Source organism: Ranitomeya imitator, chromosome 5, assembly GCF_032444005.1.
Source record: "Ranitomeya imitator isolate aRanImi1 chromosome 5, aRanImi1.pri, whole genome shotgun sequence".
In the NCBI taxonomy this organism is placed as follows: domain Eukaryota; kingdom Metazoa; phylum Chordata; class Amphibia; order Anura; family Dendrobatidae; genus Ranitomeya; species Ranitomeya imitator.
In genome coordinates this window covers 156,371,477-156,388,476 of record NC_091286.1, presented here as the reverse complement: position 1 = coordinate 156,388,476, position 17,000 = coordinate 156,371,477, and the positions used below count along the sequence as shown (strand labels likewise).

At 42.3% G+C, this 17,000-nt stretch overlaps 1 protein-coding gene across 2 annotated transcripts in view; it reads left to right on the top strand.

The window, feature by feature from the left end:
• SMYD3 (SET and MYND domain containing 3) overlaps window positions 1-17,000 on the top strand; it is a 1,365,594-nt gene that overhangs the window by 924,191 nt on the left and 424,403 nt on the right. For both annotated transcript variants that reach the window (XM_069769233.1, XM_069769234.1), the window contains exon 8: window positions 9,350-9,460. In XM_069769233.1, coding sequence (XP_069625334.1) covers window positions 9,350-9,460 — 111 coding nt within the window. The remainder of the gene's footprint in view (window positions 1-9,349; window positions 9,461-17,000) is intronic.

Here is a 17,000-nt window from a genome sequence, read left to right as displayed (position 1 = left end):
TTGCATCAGCAGACGCATTAGGGGGATGCTCATGCTTATTATGGCGTTGTCTGCACTAACCAGCCGTGTGCATTCCTCAAAACACTGAAGGACTTGACACATGTCTTGAATCTTCGACCACTGCACACCTGACAACTCCATGTCTGCCATCCTACTGCCTGCCCGTGTATGTGTATCCTCCCACAAAAACATAACAGCCCGCCTCTGTTCGCACAGTCTCTGAAGCATGTGCAGTGTTGAGTTCCACCTTGTTGCAACGTCTATGATTAGGCGATGCTGGGGAAGGTTCAAAGAACGCTGATAGGTCTGCATACGGCTGGAGTGTACAGGCGAACGGCGGATATGTGCGCAAAGTCCACGCACTTTGAGGAGCAGGTCGGATAACCCCGGATAACTTTTCAGGAAGCACTGCACCACCAGGTTTAAGGTGTGAGCCAGGCAAGGAATGTGTTTCAGTTGGGAAAGGGAGATGGCAGCCATGAAATTCCTTCCGTTATCACTCACTACCTTGCCTGCCTCAAGATCTACAGTGCCCAGCCACGACTGCGTTTCTTGCTGCAAGAACTCGGACAGAACTTCCGCGGTGTGTCTATTGTCGCCCAAACACTTCATAGCCAATACAGCCTGCTGACGTATGCCAGTAGCTGCCCCATAATGGGAGACCTGGTGTGCAACAGTGGCAGGTGCGGATGGAGTGTTTGTGCGACTGCGGTCTGTGGACGAGCTCTTGCTTCTGCAGGAGGACGAGGAGGAGGAGGAGGAGGAGGGGGTGCGAACGGCTACAGACAACTGTTTACTAGACCGTGGGCTAGGCAGAACTGTCCCAAACTTGCTGTCCCCTGTGGACCCTGAATCCACCACATTTACCCAGTGTGCCGTGATGGACACGTAACGTCCCTGGCCATGCCTACTGGTCCATGCATCTGTTGTCAGGTGCACCTTTGTGCTCACAGATTGCCTGAGTGCATGGACGATGCGCTCTTTAACATGCTGGTGGAGGGCTGGGATGGCTTTTCTGGAAAAAAAGTGTCGACTGGGTAGCTCGTAGCGTGGTACAGCGTAGTCCATCAGGTCTTTGAAAGCTTCGCTTTCAACTAACCGGTAGGGCATCATCTCTAACGAGATTAGTCTAGCTATGTGGGCGTTCAAACCCTGTGTACGCGGATGCGAGGCTAAGTACTTCCTTTTTCTAACCATAGTCTCATGTAGGGTGAGCTGGACTGGAGAGATGGAGATCGTGGAACTAGCGGGGGTGCCGGTGGACATGGCAGACTGAGAGACGGTGGGAGATGGTATTGTTGCCGCCGGTGCCCTAGATGCAGTGTTTCCTACTACGAAACTGGTGATTCCCTGACCCTGACTGCTTTGGCCTGGCAAAGATACCTGCACAGATACAGCAGGTGGTGCGCTAAATGGTGGTCCTACACTGCCGGAAGGGATGTTGCGTTGATGACTAGCTTCATTGGCCGAGGGTGCAACAACCTTAAGGGACGTTTGGTAGTTAGTCCAAGCTTTCAAATGCATGGTGGTTAAATGTCTATGCATGCAACTAGTATTGAGACTTTTCAGATTCTGACCTCTGCTTAAGGAAGTAGAACATTTTTGACAGATGACTTTGCGCTGATCAATTGGATGTTGTTTAAAAAAATGCCAGACTGCACTCTTTCTAGCATCGGATACCTTTTCAGGCATTGCAGACTGAGCTTTAACCGGATGGCCACGCTGTCCTCCACCAGGTTTTGGCTTTGCCACGCGTTTTGGGCAAGATACGGGCCCGGCAGATGGAACCTGTGGCGATGTTGATGCCTGCTGCGGCCCCTCCTCCTCCTCTGCTTCAGAACTGCTGCCGCCTGCACCCTGTTCCCCCAATGGCTGCCAATCGGGGTCAAGAACTGGGTCATCTAATAACTCTTCTTGTACCTCCTGCGCAACTTCGTCTGTGTCACCGTGTCGTTCGGTGGTATAGCGTTCGTGATGGGGCAACATAGTCTCATCAGGGTCTGATTCTTGATCAGCACCCTGCGAGGGCAATGTTGTGGTCTGAGTCAAAGGACCAGCATAGTAGTCTGGCTGTGGCTGTGCGTCAGTGCACTCCATGTCAGATTCAATTTGTAATGGGCATGGACTGTTAACTGCTTCACTTTCTAAGCCAGGGACGGTATGTGTAAAGAGCTCCATGGAGTAACCCGTTGTGTCGCCTGCTGCATTCTTCTCTGTTGTTGTTTTTGCTGAAGAGGACAAGGAAGTGACTTGTCCCTGACCGTGAACATCCACTAACGACGCGCTGCTTTTACTTTTACCAGTTTCACGAGAGGCAAAAGAGCTAGAGGCTGAGTCAGCAAGATAAGCCAAAACTTGCTCTTGCTGCTCCGGCTTTAAAAGCGGTTTTCCTAATCCCAGAAAAGGGAGCGTTCGAGGCCTTGTGTAGCCGGACGACGAACCTGGCTCCACAGCTCCAGACTTAGGTGCAATATTTTTTACCCCACGACCACCTGATGCTCCACCACTACCACTACCCTCATTACCAGCTGACAATGAACGCCCCCGGCCACGACCTCTTCCACTAGACTTCCTCATTGTTTTAAAAACGTAACCAAACTAACGTTATTTGTTGCAGTCACACAACTTACACGGTGAGCTATAACTTCAGTATGATTTAGCTACCCCTTTACAGGTTGGTGAGACCACAGCGAAAATCAGGCCCAATGTTACACACTCTTTTTTTGGTGGCTGCAAATTAGAGAGATGCCCCACACGCAGGACTGTCACTGAAGCACAAATGTTAATATTAATGTCACACTATTATTTTTTTTTTATTTTTATTTTTTTCAGGAACACTTTAGAAACCCCCCCAAAAAAAAAACATTGATTTTTGCAGGGAGAATTTAGAAAACAAATGTAACAAACTATATGCTTTCTATGGGCCACTGAGTGAGAGATGACGCACACAGGAATCAGGAGTGGCACACAAGCCCAGAGGCCAATATTTTTCTACCAATGATTGATGGAGTTATTTTCTCTGGTAGATTTTGGAACCCAAATCAAGGAAAAAAAATATAGGCTTTCTATGGACCACAATTGGAGAGAGAGAGAGAGAGAGAGATGGCACACCCAGGAGTCAAGACTGGCACACAAGCAGAAAGGCCAATATTAATCTCCCACTGTTTTTTTTTTTTTTTTTTTTTTTTTTCAGGGAGACTTTAGAAAAAAAAATAATAAAAAAAATATGATTTTATCAGGAAGAATTTAGAAACCAAATAAAATAAAATGATTTTTTCAGGGAGAATTTATAAAACAAATAAAACCAAAAATAGGCGTTCTATGGCCCACTGACTGAGAGATGACGCACCCAGGAGTCAAGACTGGCACACAAGCAGAAAGGCCAATATTAATCTCCCACTGTTTTTTTTTTTTTTTTTTTTTTTTTCAGGGAGACTTTAGAAAAAAAAATAATAAAAAAAATATGATTTTATCAGGAAGAATTTAGAAACCAAATAAAATAAAATGATTTTTTCAGGGAGAATTTATAAAACAAATAAAACCAAAAATAGGCGTTCTATGGCCCACTGACTGAGAGATGACGCACACAGGAATCAGGAGTGGCACACAAGCCCAGAGGCCAATATTTTTCTACCAATGATTGATGGAGTTATTTTCTCTGGTAGATTTTGGAACCCAAATCAAGGAAAAAAAATATAGGCTTTCTATGGACCACAATTGGAGAGAGAGAGAGAGAGAGAGATGGCACACCCAGGAGTCAAGACTGGCACACAAGCAGAAAGGCCAATATTAATCTCCCACTGTTTTTTTTTTTTTTTTTTTTTTTTTCAGGGAGACTTTAGAAAAAAAAATAATAAAAAAAATATGATTTTATCAGGAAGAATTTAGAAACCAAATAAAATAAAATGATTTTTTCAGGGAGAATTTATAAAACAAATAAAACCAAAAATAGGCGTTCTATGGCCCACTGACTGAGAGATGACGCACCCAGGAGTCAAGACTGGCACACAAGCAGAAAGGCCAATATTAATCTCCCACTGTTTTTTGTTTTTTTTTTTTTTTTTTCAGGGAGACTTTAGAAAAAAAAATAATAAAAAAAATATGATTTTATCAGGAAGAATTTAGAAACCAAATAAAATAAAATGATTTTTTCAGGGAGAATTTATAAAACAAATAAAACCAAAAATAGGCGTTCTATGGCCCACTGACTGAGAGATGACGCACACAGGAATCAGGAGTGGCACACAAGCCCAGAGGCCAATATTTTTCTACCAATGATTGATGGAGTTATTTTCTCTGGTAGATTTTGGAACCCAAATCAAGGAAAAAAAATATAGGCTTTCTATGGACCACAATTGGAGAGAGAGAGAGAGAGAGAGAGATGGCACACCCAGGAGTCAAGACTGGCACACAAGCAGAAAGGCCAATATTAATCTCCCACTGTTTTTTTTGGTTGATTTTTTTTTTTTTTTTTCAGGGAGACTTTAGAAAAAAAAATAATAAAAAAAAATATGATTTTATCAGGAAGAATTTAGAAACCAAATAAAATAAAATGATTTTTTCAGGGAGAATTTATAAAACAAATAAAACCAAAAATAGGCGTTCTATGGCCCACTGACTGAGAGATGACGCACACAGGAATCAGGAGTGGCACACAAGCCCAGAGGCCAATATTTTTCTACCAATGATTGATGGAGTTATTTTCTCTGGTAGATTTTGGAACCCAAATCAAGGAAAAAAAATATAGGCTTTCTATGGACCACAATTGGAGAGAGAGAGAGAGAGAGAGAGAGAGAGATGGCACACCCAGGAGTCAAGACTGGCACACAAGCAGAAAGGCCAATATTAATCTCCCACTGTTTTTTTTGGTTGTTTTTTTTTTTTTTTTTTCAGGGAGACTTTAGAAAAAAAAATAATAAAAAAAATATGATTTTATCAGGAAGAATTTAGAAACCAAATAAAATAAAATGATTTTTTCAGGGAGAATTTATAAAACAAATAAAACCAAAAATAGGCGTTCTATGGCCCACTGACTGAGAGATGACGCACCCAGGAGTCAAGACTGGCACACAAGCAGAAAGGCCAATATTAATCTCCCACTGTTTTTTTTTTTTTTTTCAGGGAGACTTTAGAAAAAAAAATAATAAAAAAAATATGATTTTGTCAGGAAGAATTTAGAAACCAAATAAAATAAAATGATTTTTTCAGGGAGAATTTAGAAAACAAATAAAACCAAAAATAGGCGTTCTATGGCCCACTGACTAAGAGAGAGAGAGAGAGATGGAACGCTTAGTACTGGCACACAAGCCCAAAGGGCAATATTAATCTCCCTTTTTTTTTCCAGGGAGAATTTCTAAAACCCCCCAAAAAAAAAAAATAGGCTTTCTATGGCCCACTATTTGTGAGAGAGATGGGACGCTCAGGACTGGCACAGATGGCACGCTCAGGACTGGCACAGAAGCCCAGAGGCCAATATTAATCTCCCTTTTTTTCTGGGAGAATTTATAAAACCAAAAAAATATTTAAATAGGCTTTCTATGGCCCACTATTTGTGAGAGAGATGGCACGCTCAGGACTGGCACAGATGGCACGCTCACAACTGGCACACAAGCCCAGAGGCCAATATTAATCTCCCTTTTTTCAGGGAAAATTTATAAAACCAAAAAAAAAATTAAATAGGCTTTCTATGGCCCACTATTTGTGAGAGAGATGGCACGCTCAGGACTGGCACAGATGGCACGCTCACAACTGGCACACAAGCCCAGAGGCCAATATTAATCTCCCTTTTTTCAGGGAAAATTTATAAAACAAAAAAAAAAAATTAAATAGGCTTTCTATGGCCCACTATTTGTGAGAGAGATGGCACGCTCAGGACTGGCACAGATGGCACGCTCACAACTGGCACACAAGCCCAGAGGCCAATATTAATCTCCCTTTTTTTCAGGGAGAATTTATAAAACCAAAAAAAAAATTAAATAGGCTTTCTATGGCCCACTATTTGTGAGAGAGATGGCACGCTCAGGGCTGGCACAGATGGCACGCTCAGGACTGGCACACAAGCCCAGAGGCCAATATTAATCTCCCTTTTTTTCAGGGAGAATTTATAAAACCCCAAAAAAAATAAAATAGGCTTTCTATGGCCCACTATTTGTGAGAGAGATGGCACACTCAGGACTGGCACACAAGCCCAAAGGCCAATATTAATCTCCCACTGTATTTTTATCAGGGAGAATTTATACACCCCACAAAAAAAAATACAGAAAAATGAAAAGGCTTTCTATGGCCCACTATGTGAGAGAGATGGCACACACAGGGATGGCACTCTAGCAGAAATGCCAAATTGCCAATCTTAATCTCCCACCAAAAAAAAACAAAAAAAAAACACAGGGAATGTCCTACAATTACTATCTCCCTGCCTGCAGTAATCTCAGCCAGGTATGGCAGGCAGCTACTATCTCCCTGCCTGCAGTAATCTCAGCCAGGTATGGCAGGCAGCAATAAGGAGTGGACTGATGCACAAATGAAATAAAAAGTGTGGACAAACAAAAAAGATAGCTGTGCAGAAAGGAAGGAACAAGAGGATTTGTGCTTTGAAAAAAGCAGTTGGTTTGCACAGCGGCGTACACACAGCAATGCAGCTATCAGGGAGCCTTCTAGGGCAGCCCAATGAGCTACAGCGCTGAGGGGAAAAAAAAAAAAAAAAAACTTCCACTGTCCCTGCACACCGAGGGTGGTGTTGGACAGTGCAAATCGCTGCAGCACAAGCGGTTTTGTGGTTAATGGACCCTGCCTAACGCTATCCCTGCTTCTGACAAAGCGGCAGCAACCTCTCCCTAAGCTCAGATCAGCAGCAGTAAGATGGCGGTCGGCGGGAACGCCTCTTTATAGCCCCTGTGACGTCGCAGACAGCAAGCCAATCACTGCAATGCCCTTCTCTAAGATGGTGGGGACCAGGACCTATGTCATCACGCTGCCCACACTCTGCGTTTACCTTCATTGGCTGAGAAATGGCGCTTTTCGCGTCATTGAAACGCGACTTTGGCGCGAAAGTCGCGTACCGCATGGCCGACCCCGCACAGGGGTCGGATCGGGTTTCATGAAACCCCGACTTAGCCAAAAGTCGGCGACTTTTGAAAATGTTCGACCCGTTTCGCTCAACCCTAACATTGATACTTAATAAGTTTTTGAGGTGAAGGTTATATAATCGAATGAGTGATTGGTTATAGGGGTGAAGAGAAGATCTAAGTCAACTATAACCCCAAGACAGCGAGTAAGCTGCAAGGGAGCTATGGTAGAACCACCTACAGAAATGGCAATTTTGTGTTTAGGTACATTAGTTGAGGGAGGAAACACAAGTAGTTAAATTTTTGGACATGTTCAGTTTCAGATAGAGGGAAGACATGATGATGGAGACAGCAGAAAGACAATGCCTGGTATTTTGTAGCAATATAGGTGCGATATTGGGAGATGTGTATAATTTTGGCTGTCATCTCCATGGAAATGGTACTGGAAACAAAAGTACTCATTGGTAAGAGCTTTGTATCTAGTAATTACAAAAGTCTTGTAGAAGAGGTAGCTAAACACCTGGTACCAGACATAATTGACATCCTGAATTACTACAGAACATTTTTGCTGTGGATTACAGTGTCCCTAATCTAGCTATATCAACTAATCTAAGCTATTATTTTTATTTGATACTTTTTTTTACACTTTACTATCTGAAGCTAATTCTGATTATATTTTAGTAAAAAATAGTGTAGTATAAACTGGTTAGTACAGTAAATTTTCTTACACTTTGAGAAAGAAAAAAACAACAACTGGATGCCAATCAGTGATGGGCATCATGATCAGTGCTCAGTGACTGCAGGACGCATGCACGAAGGTGGTGCACAGGGTAAAAAAAATTGACAGAAAAAAAAGCCCTAAGCTAAAAGTGAGCACGGATGCTGATCACTGATGTGCGTCACTGATCAGTGGGTCAGCGGCTGCAGGATGCACGCAAGGAGGTGGTGCAAATGAAAAAAATCTTCCAAAAATCGAGGGATCCAAGTACTGATCCGCGTTCAAATACTGATCAGCGACCAAGTACTGGTCAGCACTTGGAGGCAGAAGGAGGGCTGGGGAAGGTGATAGAGAGAGGGTGAAAAGGGAGGAGAGAGGGATTGGGTTGGATTGGGAAAAAGTAAGGGACAGTAACAGGTCTGCAAGGTCTTCTTTCTTCATTTCTTTGGGACTTCAATCAGTAGCAGCAACAGCAGAAGTGGTGGCACTGGCTAAACACTTCTGTGGCACCACAAGGCCCAGCAGATCCGCAGTAGAATGACACAGTGACCGCTCTGCACATGTCTCCAAGCTAGAATGAGACAGTGCAGAGCGGTCTCTGTAAGGTCAGACTCATTGCTGCTCATTGATTGGTGTGATCAGACACCACTGCTCTATCGCACTAATCAGCGCTGGGACTGCTAACTCTGCCATGGCCTAGCTGCAGCCTATGATCGGGACTGTTCTGTTATACCACTGATCATAGCTAGACTTCAATGTGTTTCAGGCAATTTCAATTGCTAAACCATTGAAAGCGCTGTGATTTTGTGCGATTGACAGCTATCATAGTTGCGGGAGGATGAAAGGTCGGCGAAATCCCCATGGCGACGATTCCCAATGCCCTACTATCAGAAACAGCAGGCACAGAAATTGCATCTAATATTGCTATATCAAGAAATATGTTCTTGTATTGAAGGATTTAGATTTTTTCTTTTCTGTAATATTATTTTGAAAAAAAAAGAAACAGCAGGCCCCTTACTCTGAACCGAAGGTTCTCATGACGTGAATTTACATCAATTTGCGGGAACCTCTTCCCGACCATAACGTTAACTTCCGTCAAATGTCGTGAAGAGGTTTTCCCATGAGCAAAGTACATTTTAATCAATAGATTTTGGAATAAAAATGAGTTCCATAATTGGATGTATTAAAAAAATGCTCCTCTTCTGAGATAATCTCATAAATGTGCCCTGGCTATGTACTGGCTGTGTTCTTTGGATGTGTGCACAGCCTTGTGTCTGAGATGGAGGATATGTTTGCAGAATTATGAACCTGAGGCTTAATATTATGTTTAGTCAGGTGTGTTCTTGGGTTTAAACCACATTTATTTTCATATTGCATTTTGTTATTTTACGTGGCTAACCTACTGTCATTAAATACGCCTATTGTATGGTGTACATGAATATGCCTTTTGTTATTTCATTGTTAAAGTAAAAAGAAAAAAAAAAGGAATACAGCATGTTTTATCAGTTATATAATTATTTTTTATATAGATGTTGACAATTTTGCATATTTTTTTTCATATTCACAGCTTACTATAAGTTACATGGATGTGAAGATGCCATCACATATGCGTCAAATGCAGTGTCAACGCCAATACTGCTTTACCTGTGATTGCCATCGCTGCATGGCCAAAGATAAGGTAGAGTAAGAACGTACTTTGTTTTTACTGGAAAGTTGTGGGGTTTGCATTATTCCAAGTGATGAAATATCACTAAGTCTAGGCGATCAGTGAGGTTCTGACAGCCACCTATTTAAAGCTGTACTGCAGTTCCTTTCACAAGTGGGGGTTGAGAACGCCACTGTGCTGGGTAAAAAGCCATGCTTACTGATGCACAAGCAGGTTCACACTCCAATTCCCTGCATTATGCAGAAGCCATAATTTCATTTTTCACCCAATAAATCACCCACTGCTCCAATATTGCTGCTTGAGTGGTCTCCAGTATTGCTGCTATTATAATTTTTTATCTTTTCGGACAACTTATCCAAAAATCAATACACTAACATTTTTTGCAGACTTTATTAAACTATAATAAATCATTAATAGTTTAACTTATAGCAGTCTACAGCCCAGAATAATGATATGAACACATCAGCAGCATTCACTTTAAAATTAGAATAATTTTAGTAATAAAAATGTGTACAATCTCCTCCAGACTCAATTCCTGAACACATCAATTTTTTTTAAAGGGAATCTGTCACCTCCAAAATCGTATATGAGCTGCGGCCACCGGCATCAGGGGCTTATCTACAGCATTCTGTAATGCTGTAGATAAGCCCCCGATGTAATCTGAAAGATGAGAAATAAAGGTTATATTATACTCACCCAGGGGTGGTTCCGCTGCGGTTCGGGTCCCATGGGCGGCGCAGTCCGGTCCAGCACCTCCCATCTTCATACGATGACGTCCTCTTCTTGTCTTCTTGCTGTGGCTACGGTGCAGACATATCTTGTCTGCCCTGTTGAGGGCAGAGCAAAGTACTGCAGTGCGCAGATACCGGGAAAGATCAGAGAGGCCCGGCGCCTGCGCACTGCAGTACTTTGCTCTGCCCTCAACGGAGCAAAGTACGCCTGCGCAGGAGCCGCGGCAAGAAGACAATAAGAGGACGTCATCTGATGAAGATAGGAGGCGCTGGACCGGACCGTGACGCCCATCGGACCCAGACCTCAGCGGGACCACCCCTGGGTGAGTATAATATAACCTTTATTTCTCATCTTTCAGGTTGCATCGGGGGCTTATCTACAGCATTACAGAATGCTGTAGATAAGCCCCTGATGCTGGTGGCCGCAGGTCATATACGATTTTGGGGGTGACAGACTCCCTTTAAGGATGGGATAAAAAATGTGTACTATTTTTTTCAGATTGTCCCAAAAGTTTGTGGACAGTTGGTAACTTGGGTCTTCATGGCCTCTATTTAGCCGGTGACGGTGGAAAGGCTGGATAGACCCAGGGTTTATCTGCTGTTATTTTATATTTCATCTCTTTGAATATATTTTTACAATCCTCTAACAGTGTGTTTCACGGCGCATATATATTTTCATTATGTTTTGTGCCCAGATGTTGCTTTGAAGTCCATAGTGCAATAAAAATTGAGCTACATACAATCCCTTTTGGTTTTGTGGCGTTAGTGTGAAAGTTTTTTGGTCAGTGGCATATTTTTTTTTTAAGTGCAACATGTTCCGTGTATGGCGTTTACATGCCACTTTCCCGATTGACTAATCTTTTTTTTATATATATGTTGTGGTTTCTGCTTATTACAGAAGCCACAATGCTTTGTCAGAGTAATTGATTCTTTGGGTTTCGTTAAGCTATCCATCATATAAAAAGCATCCAAATCTGTGATGGAAGCTACTAAATCAGTTGTGAACATAGCCTTGGATGTATTAAACTATAATAATAATGGGTGGGAAGGGTAACTGAATACAGCTTTGTTCACATCATAGGTCTGTCAAAAATACCGTACAAAATAACACAGCATGCTGCATTTTTTTGTCTGGTATAGGACGGACATTATGACAGAAACCTGATGGATCCCATTTTTATTGTTTCATAGTTTTTAAGGTTGAAAGTAGACATAAGTGCACCAAGTTCAACCTATATGCTAACATGTTGATCTAGAGGAAGGAAAAACTCTGAGACAGATGCCATTTGCCCCATATTATTGGAAAAATTTCTTCCTGATTCCACATACTGCAATCAGACTAGTTCTTTTGATCAACGTCCCATCACAGACTTTAGTACCTGTAACCTGTAAATTATGTTATTCAAGAAAGGTATCCAAGCCATCTTTGAACTTTTTTATGAATCAACCATGATAACATCATGTGACAGAGTTAAATAATCTCAATGCTCTTATCGTCTTCTGTGATTTTGATTGAAACTTCTTTCCTCTAGACATAGAGGATGCCATATTATCACCGTTACATGTCTAGGTATAAAAAGATCTTTAGAAAGATCTCTGTACTGTCCCCTCGTATATTTGCATACTGTAAGAAGATCATCCTTAACCCATTATCTACCAATGTCCTTTTTTTGGGACGCCTAATCTTTAGCTTCTAGCAACTAAGATTTTATAATTTTTATAATTACGTCCAATTTTTTGTGTTGTGTTTGTAAAATGAATGTTTTCAAAATAGGAAATCATGTCATTGTCATTTTTAATTGAATATGTGGACGCCCTTTTCTGAAAAATCCGTACTTGTAAAAACTTTGCAAATTATGTTTCTGATTCATTAGGACCCAAATCATTAAAAATCTGTCATAAAAAAAAAAAAATGAAAATTGCTACTTTGGCAAGTAATGGGTTAAGACTTTGTTTGTCCAAAGGGAATATCCTCAAGTTTAATAACCTGTCTTGGTATTGCTGTCCACCCATTTACTTAATATCCTTGGTTGCTCTTTTTTGCACCCGCTCTAGTTCAGTTGTGTACTTTTATATACTGGAGCCCAAAATTGTACATTGTATTATAAGTGTGGCCAGACTGGTGACTAAGGCTGGTTTCAGAGGCAGAGCTGCGGAGGGCTGCGTAGTTCCTCCGTTAAGCTCCGCCCACTGCCACACCTCTTCCATTCAGCTCTGGCTACGTTGGCATGCGGTCTGCGTACCTATCTTTAACATTGGGTACGCAGGCCATGCGAATGTATGCGGATGCTGAACTGCGCCGAACGCAACATGTTGCATTTTGTTGCGGTCGGTGCAGCATCAAAATAACGCATGTGGAGGCATTCACATACATTCGCATGGCCTGCGTACCCAATGTTAAAGATAGGTATGCAGGCCGCATACCGACATAGGTGGAGCTGAATAAAAGAGGTGCGGCAGTGGGCAGGGCTTAACGGAGGAACTATGCAGCCCTCCGCAGCTCTGCCCTACACAAGTGTGAAACCAGCCTTAGATGTTTATGAAAAAAATATTGTTTTGCATCTTTACATACATGTATTTTATTCCCATAATTTTATTTTCCTTCTCAGCAGCTGTTTGGCACTATTCATTAAAGTTGAATTTGATGTCCACCCATACACCCAAGTGTTTTAGTGCCAGTTTTACCCTGTGTTTTACTGTTATATATACTGTATATATTTTATTTCCTCTGTCCAAGTGCTAACCCTTACGTTTATCAAAATTAAACTTCAGTTGCCATTTCTCAGCCCAAGCCTCCAGTTTACATAAATTCATCTGTAATATAAAATTATCCTTCTTTGTGTCGATTACCTTTCAGAGTTTAGTATCATTTGCAAACATGCAAACATTAAAATTCTATTCTGTAGGTCCTCTACAAGGTCACAAATAAATACGGTGTGTTAAAAAGAAGAGGGCCCTATACTGACCCCTTTGGTACCCCACCATCAATGGGTTTTGCCAAGCTCCATTAGTGTCTGTTATGAGGTGGCTCTAGCACTCTAAAGTGTATGATGTGGCAAAATAGTGATAAAGTAAAATGCAGATGTGAACAAAGCCTTTATAGCAGTTTCTTGGATTGTAAGTTCAGTGGCTGGTGTACATTTATTACATGATTTACATCAACTTTTGGCTATCTGAAAACAGATGTGGGTCAAATTAGCTTTACGGTTTTTTACTTCACTTATCGTTAGCGGTATTTGGAGATTTTTGTTACTCTATTAGAATCATTCCCTCATACAACACATTTCTGAACAGTGATATATACACTGCTCAAAAAAATAAAGGGAACACTTAAAGGGAACCTGTCACCCCGTTTTTTGAGATTGAGCTATAAATACTGTTAAATAGGGCCTGCGCTGTGTGTTCCTATAGTGTATGTAGTGTACCCCGATTCCCCACCTATGCTGAGAAATAACTTACCAAAGTCGCCGTTTTCGCCTGTCAATCAGGCTGGTCAGGTCTGGAGGGCGTGGTGACATCGCTGGTTCTTCCTCAGCTTTACGTTGGTGGCGTAGTGGCGTAGTGGTGAACAAGCAGCGCGCGATCTGCGCTGTAATCCCTTGCATCGGTGGGGGCGGCCATCTTCCTGGGGCCGCGCGTGCGCAGATCGAGTGCTCTGCTGCACGGGGCTTCAGGAAAATGGCCGCGGGATGCCGCGCGTGCGCATTAGAGATCGCGGCGGCCATTTTCCCAAAGCCGAGTTTGCATCTCGGCTTGAATATTTAATGCCTAGAATTTTTCAGGCGAGGAAGAAATAAGCTTAATAGGGAGGAAGCATCAGCTGTATAATTAATGGAATTTCCTCTCTGAAAAACTAAATGTAGGATTATTATGTTATTGCCTCAAATGTGACATTATAATTACTTTCACTATTCTCCCAGTTCTGTATACCCTGTATAGAGGGGAAATGTCAATTTGTTTTAGAAACAAAACACAATTAATTAATTGAATCATTATCAGAATTACCAAATACCTATTTCCATGATGCCATTTCTCTCTTAGCATACACATTGACCTACATTCACTAGTACTGATGCATCTTACTCTAGTCTAAGGAAAAGAGACATCCGTTCTTGACTAGACCTTTTAGGGTTATTTTAGGGTGTGTATTATGTATAACAAATATATATATATACATATATATATATATATATATATATATATATATATATATATATACATATATATACAAGCTACTGAACCCATTCTACACCCGGGTGGCGAGCATTTATATTGGTATATGGTCTCCATCCTGGTATGTGCTGCTTCCATCCTGCGCCCTATTCTTGTCATGTGGTGCTACCATCTTGCACCCCCATCCTGTCATATGCTTTTCGCATCCTGCTCCCCCTTCCTGTCATGTGCAGCCCTTATCCTGCGCCCTCATCCTGTTTTGTGCGCCTCCATCTTGTTATGTGCTACTCTCTTCCTGTGCCCTCATCCTGTCATGTGCTCCCATCCTGCACCCCAATCCTGTCATGTGGTGCTCCCATCCTGCACCCCCATGTACTCATGTGCTGCTCCCATCCTGCGCCCCATTCTGGTATGTGCTGCCCCCATATTGGTATGTGCTACTTCAATTCTGCATCCTGTCATGTGGTGCTCTCATCCTGCGTCCCCATCCTGTCATGTGGTGCTCACATCCTGTCATGTGCTGCTACCATCCAGCACCCCCATCTTGTCATGTGTTGCTCCCATCCTGCATTTCCATTCTGTCATGTGCTGCTCTGATCCTGCACCCCCATCCTGTCCTGCGCTGCTCCCATCCTGCACCCCCATTCTGACACGTGCTGCTCCCATCCTGCGCCCCCATTCTGTCATACGCTGCTCCCATCCTGCGCCCGCATTCTGTAATGTGCTACTCCCATCCTACACCCCCATTTTATCATGTGCTGCTCCCATCCTGCGCCCGCATTCTGTAATGTGCTACTCCCATCCTACACCCCCATTTTATCATGAGCTGCTCCCATCCTGCGCCCCCCATTCTGTCATGTGCAGTAAAAAGTCACTGGTTTGCTGCTCTGACGTTTTTTCTAAATATATTCAGTAGAAAGTGGCTGGATTGCTCTGCTGACGTATTTTATATATAGATTCAGTATATAAAAATGGGGCAGGAAAGAGCGGACTGCACAGGTGCCGATGCCGGCTACACAACCCTCCTGGGCCACAATCCTCATCGCAGGATACATAACTTACAAAATGGCGCCAGAAGTGCGCTACACGCATGCCCCATTTCCAATGGAGGATTCATGTCCCATCTACAGCCCGAAAAGACCCCACTGCAATACCGGATACTGTATATACTCGAGTATAAGCCGAGACCCCTAATTTTGCCACAAAAACTGGGAAAACTTATTGACTCGAGTATAAGCCTAGGGTGGCAAATGCAGCAGCTACTGGTAAATTTCAAAAACAAAAATAGATACCAATAAAAGTGAAATTGATTGAGACATCAGTAGGTTAAATGTTTTTGAATATCCATATTGGAATATCAGGAACCCCATGAGTTTCTTCATACAAAATACGCCCGTTATAATGCTCCATAAAGTTCATGATGGGCCCCATAAGATGCTTCATAAAGTTCATGATGGGCCCCATAAGATGCTCCATACAAAATACGCCAGATATAATGCTCCATAGAGTTCATGATGGGCCCCATACGATACGATACGATACACTTTATTGATCCCGTGGGAAATTATGGTATCACAGCAGCACGACTTAAATCATAAAAATCATAAAGGAATTACATAGTTGACATGACAGTGGAGTTGACAGAAGAACATTATACATTAGAATAGGACATACACAACGAGTGAACTGAAATGTAGAGAAATAAGTAGACATTCACCTTGGTGGTTTAACCCTAATGTTATTGTTGTACATTCCCATGGCAGTTGGCACAAACGATTTCCTATAGTTTTCCTTCTTACACCTCAGAAGTATTAGCCGGTTACTGAAGGTGCTCTTCTGTCTCATGAATAGCCCATAAGATGCTCCATACAAAAATATGCCCCAGATAATGCTACACAAAGCTTAATAATGGCCCCATAAGGTGCTCCATATTAAAATATGCCCCATACAATGCTGCACAAAGGTTAATGATGGCCCCATAAGATGCTCCATAGAATAATATGCCCCATATGCTGCTTCATAAAGGTTGATGGCCCTGTAAGATGCTCCATAGCATAATATGTTCCATATGCTGTTCCATAATGGTTGATGGCCCTATAAGATGTTCCATAGCATAATATGCCCCATATGCTGCTCCATGAAGGTTGATGGCCCCATAAGATGCTCCATAGCATAATATGCCCCATATGCTGCTCCATAAAAATTGATGGCCCCATAAGATGTTCCATAGCATAATATGCCCCATATGCTGCTCCATAAAGGTTGATGGCCCTATAAGAGGCTCCATAGCATAATATGCCCCACATGCTGCTCCATAAAGGTTGATGGCCCCATAAGATGCTCCATAGAATAATATGCCCCATATGCTGCTCCATAAAGGTTGATGGCCCCATAAGATGCTCCATAGCATAATATGCTCCACATGCTGCTCCATAAATGTTGTTGGCCCTATAAGATGCTCCATAGCATAATATGCCTAACATGCTTCTCCATAAAGGTTGATGGCCCCATAAGATGCTCCATAGCATAATATGCCCACATGCTGCTCCATAAAGGTTGAAGGCACTATAGGATGTTCCATAGCATAATATGCCCTGTATGCTGTTGCTGCAATTAATTTTTGCCAGAGCTGTAAATGCACTGCTCAA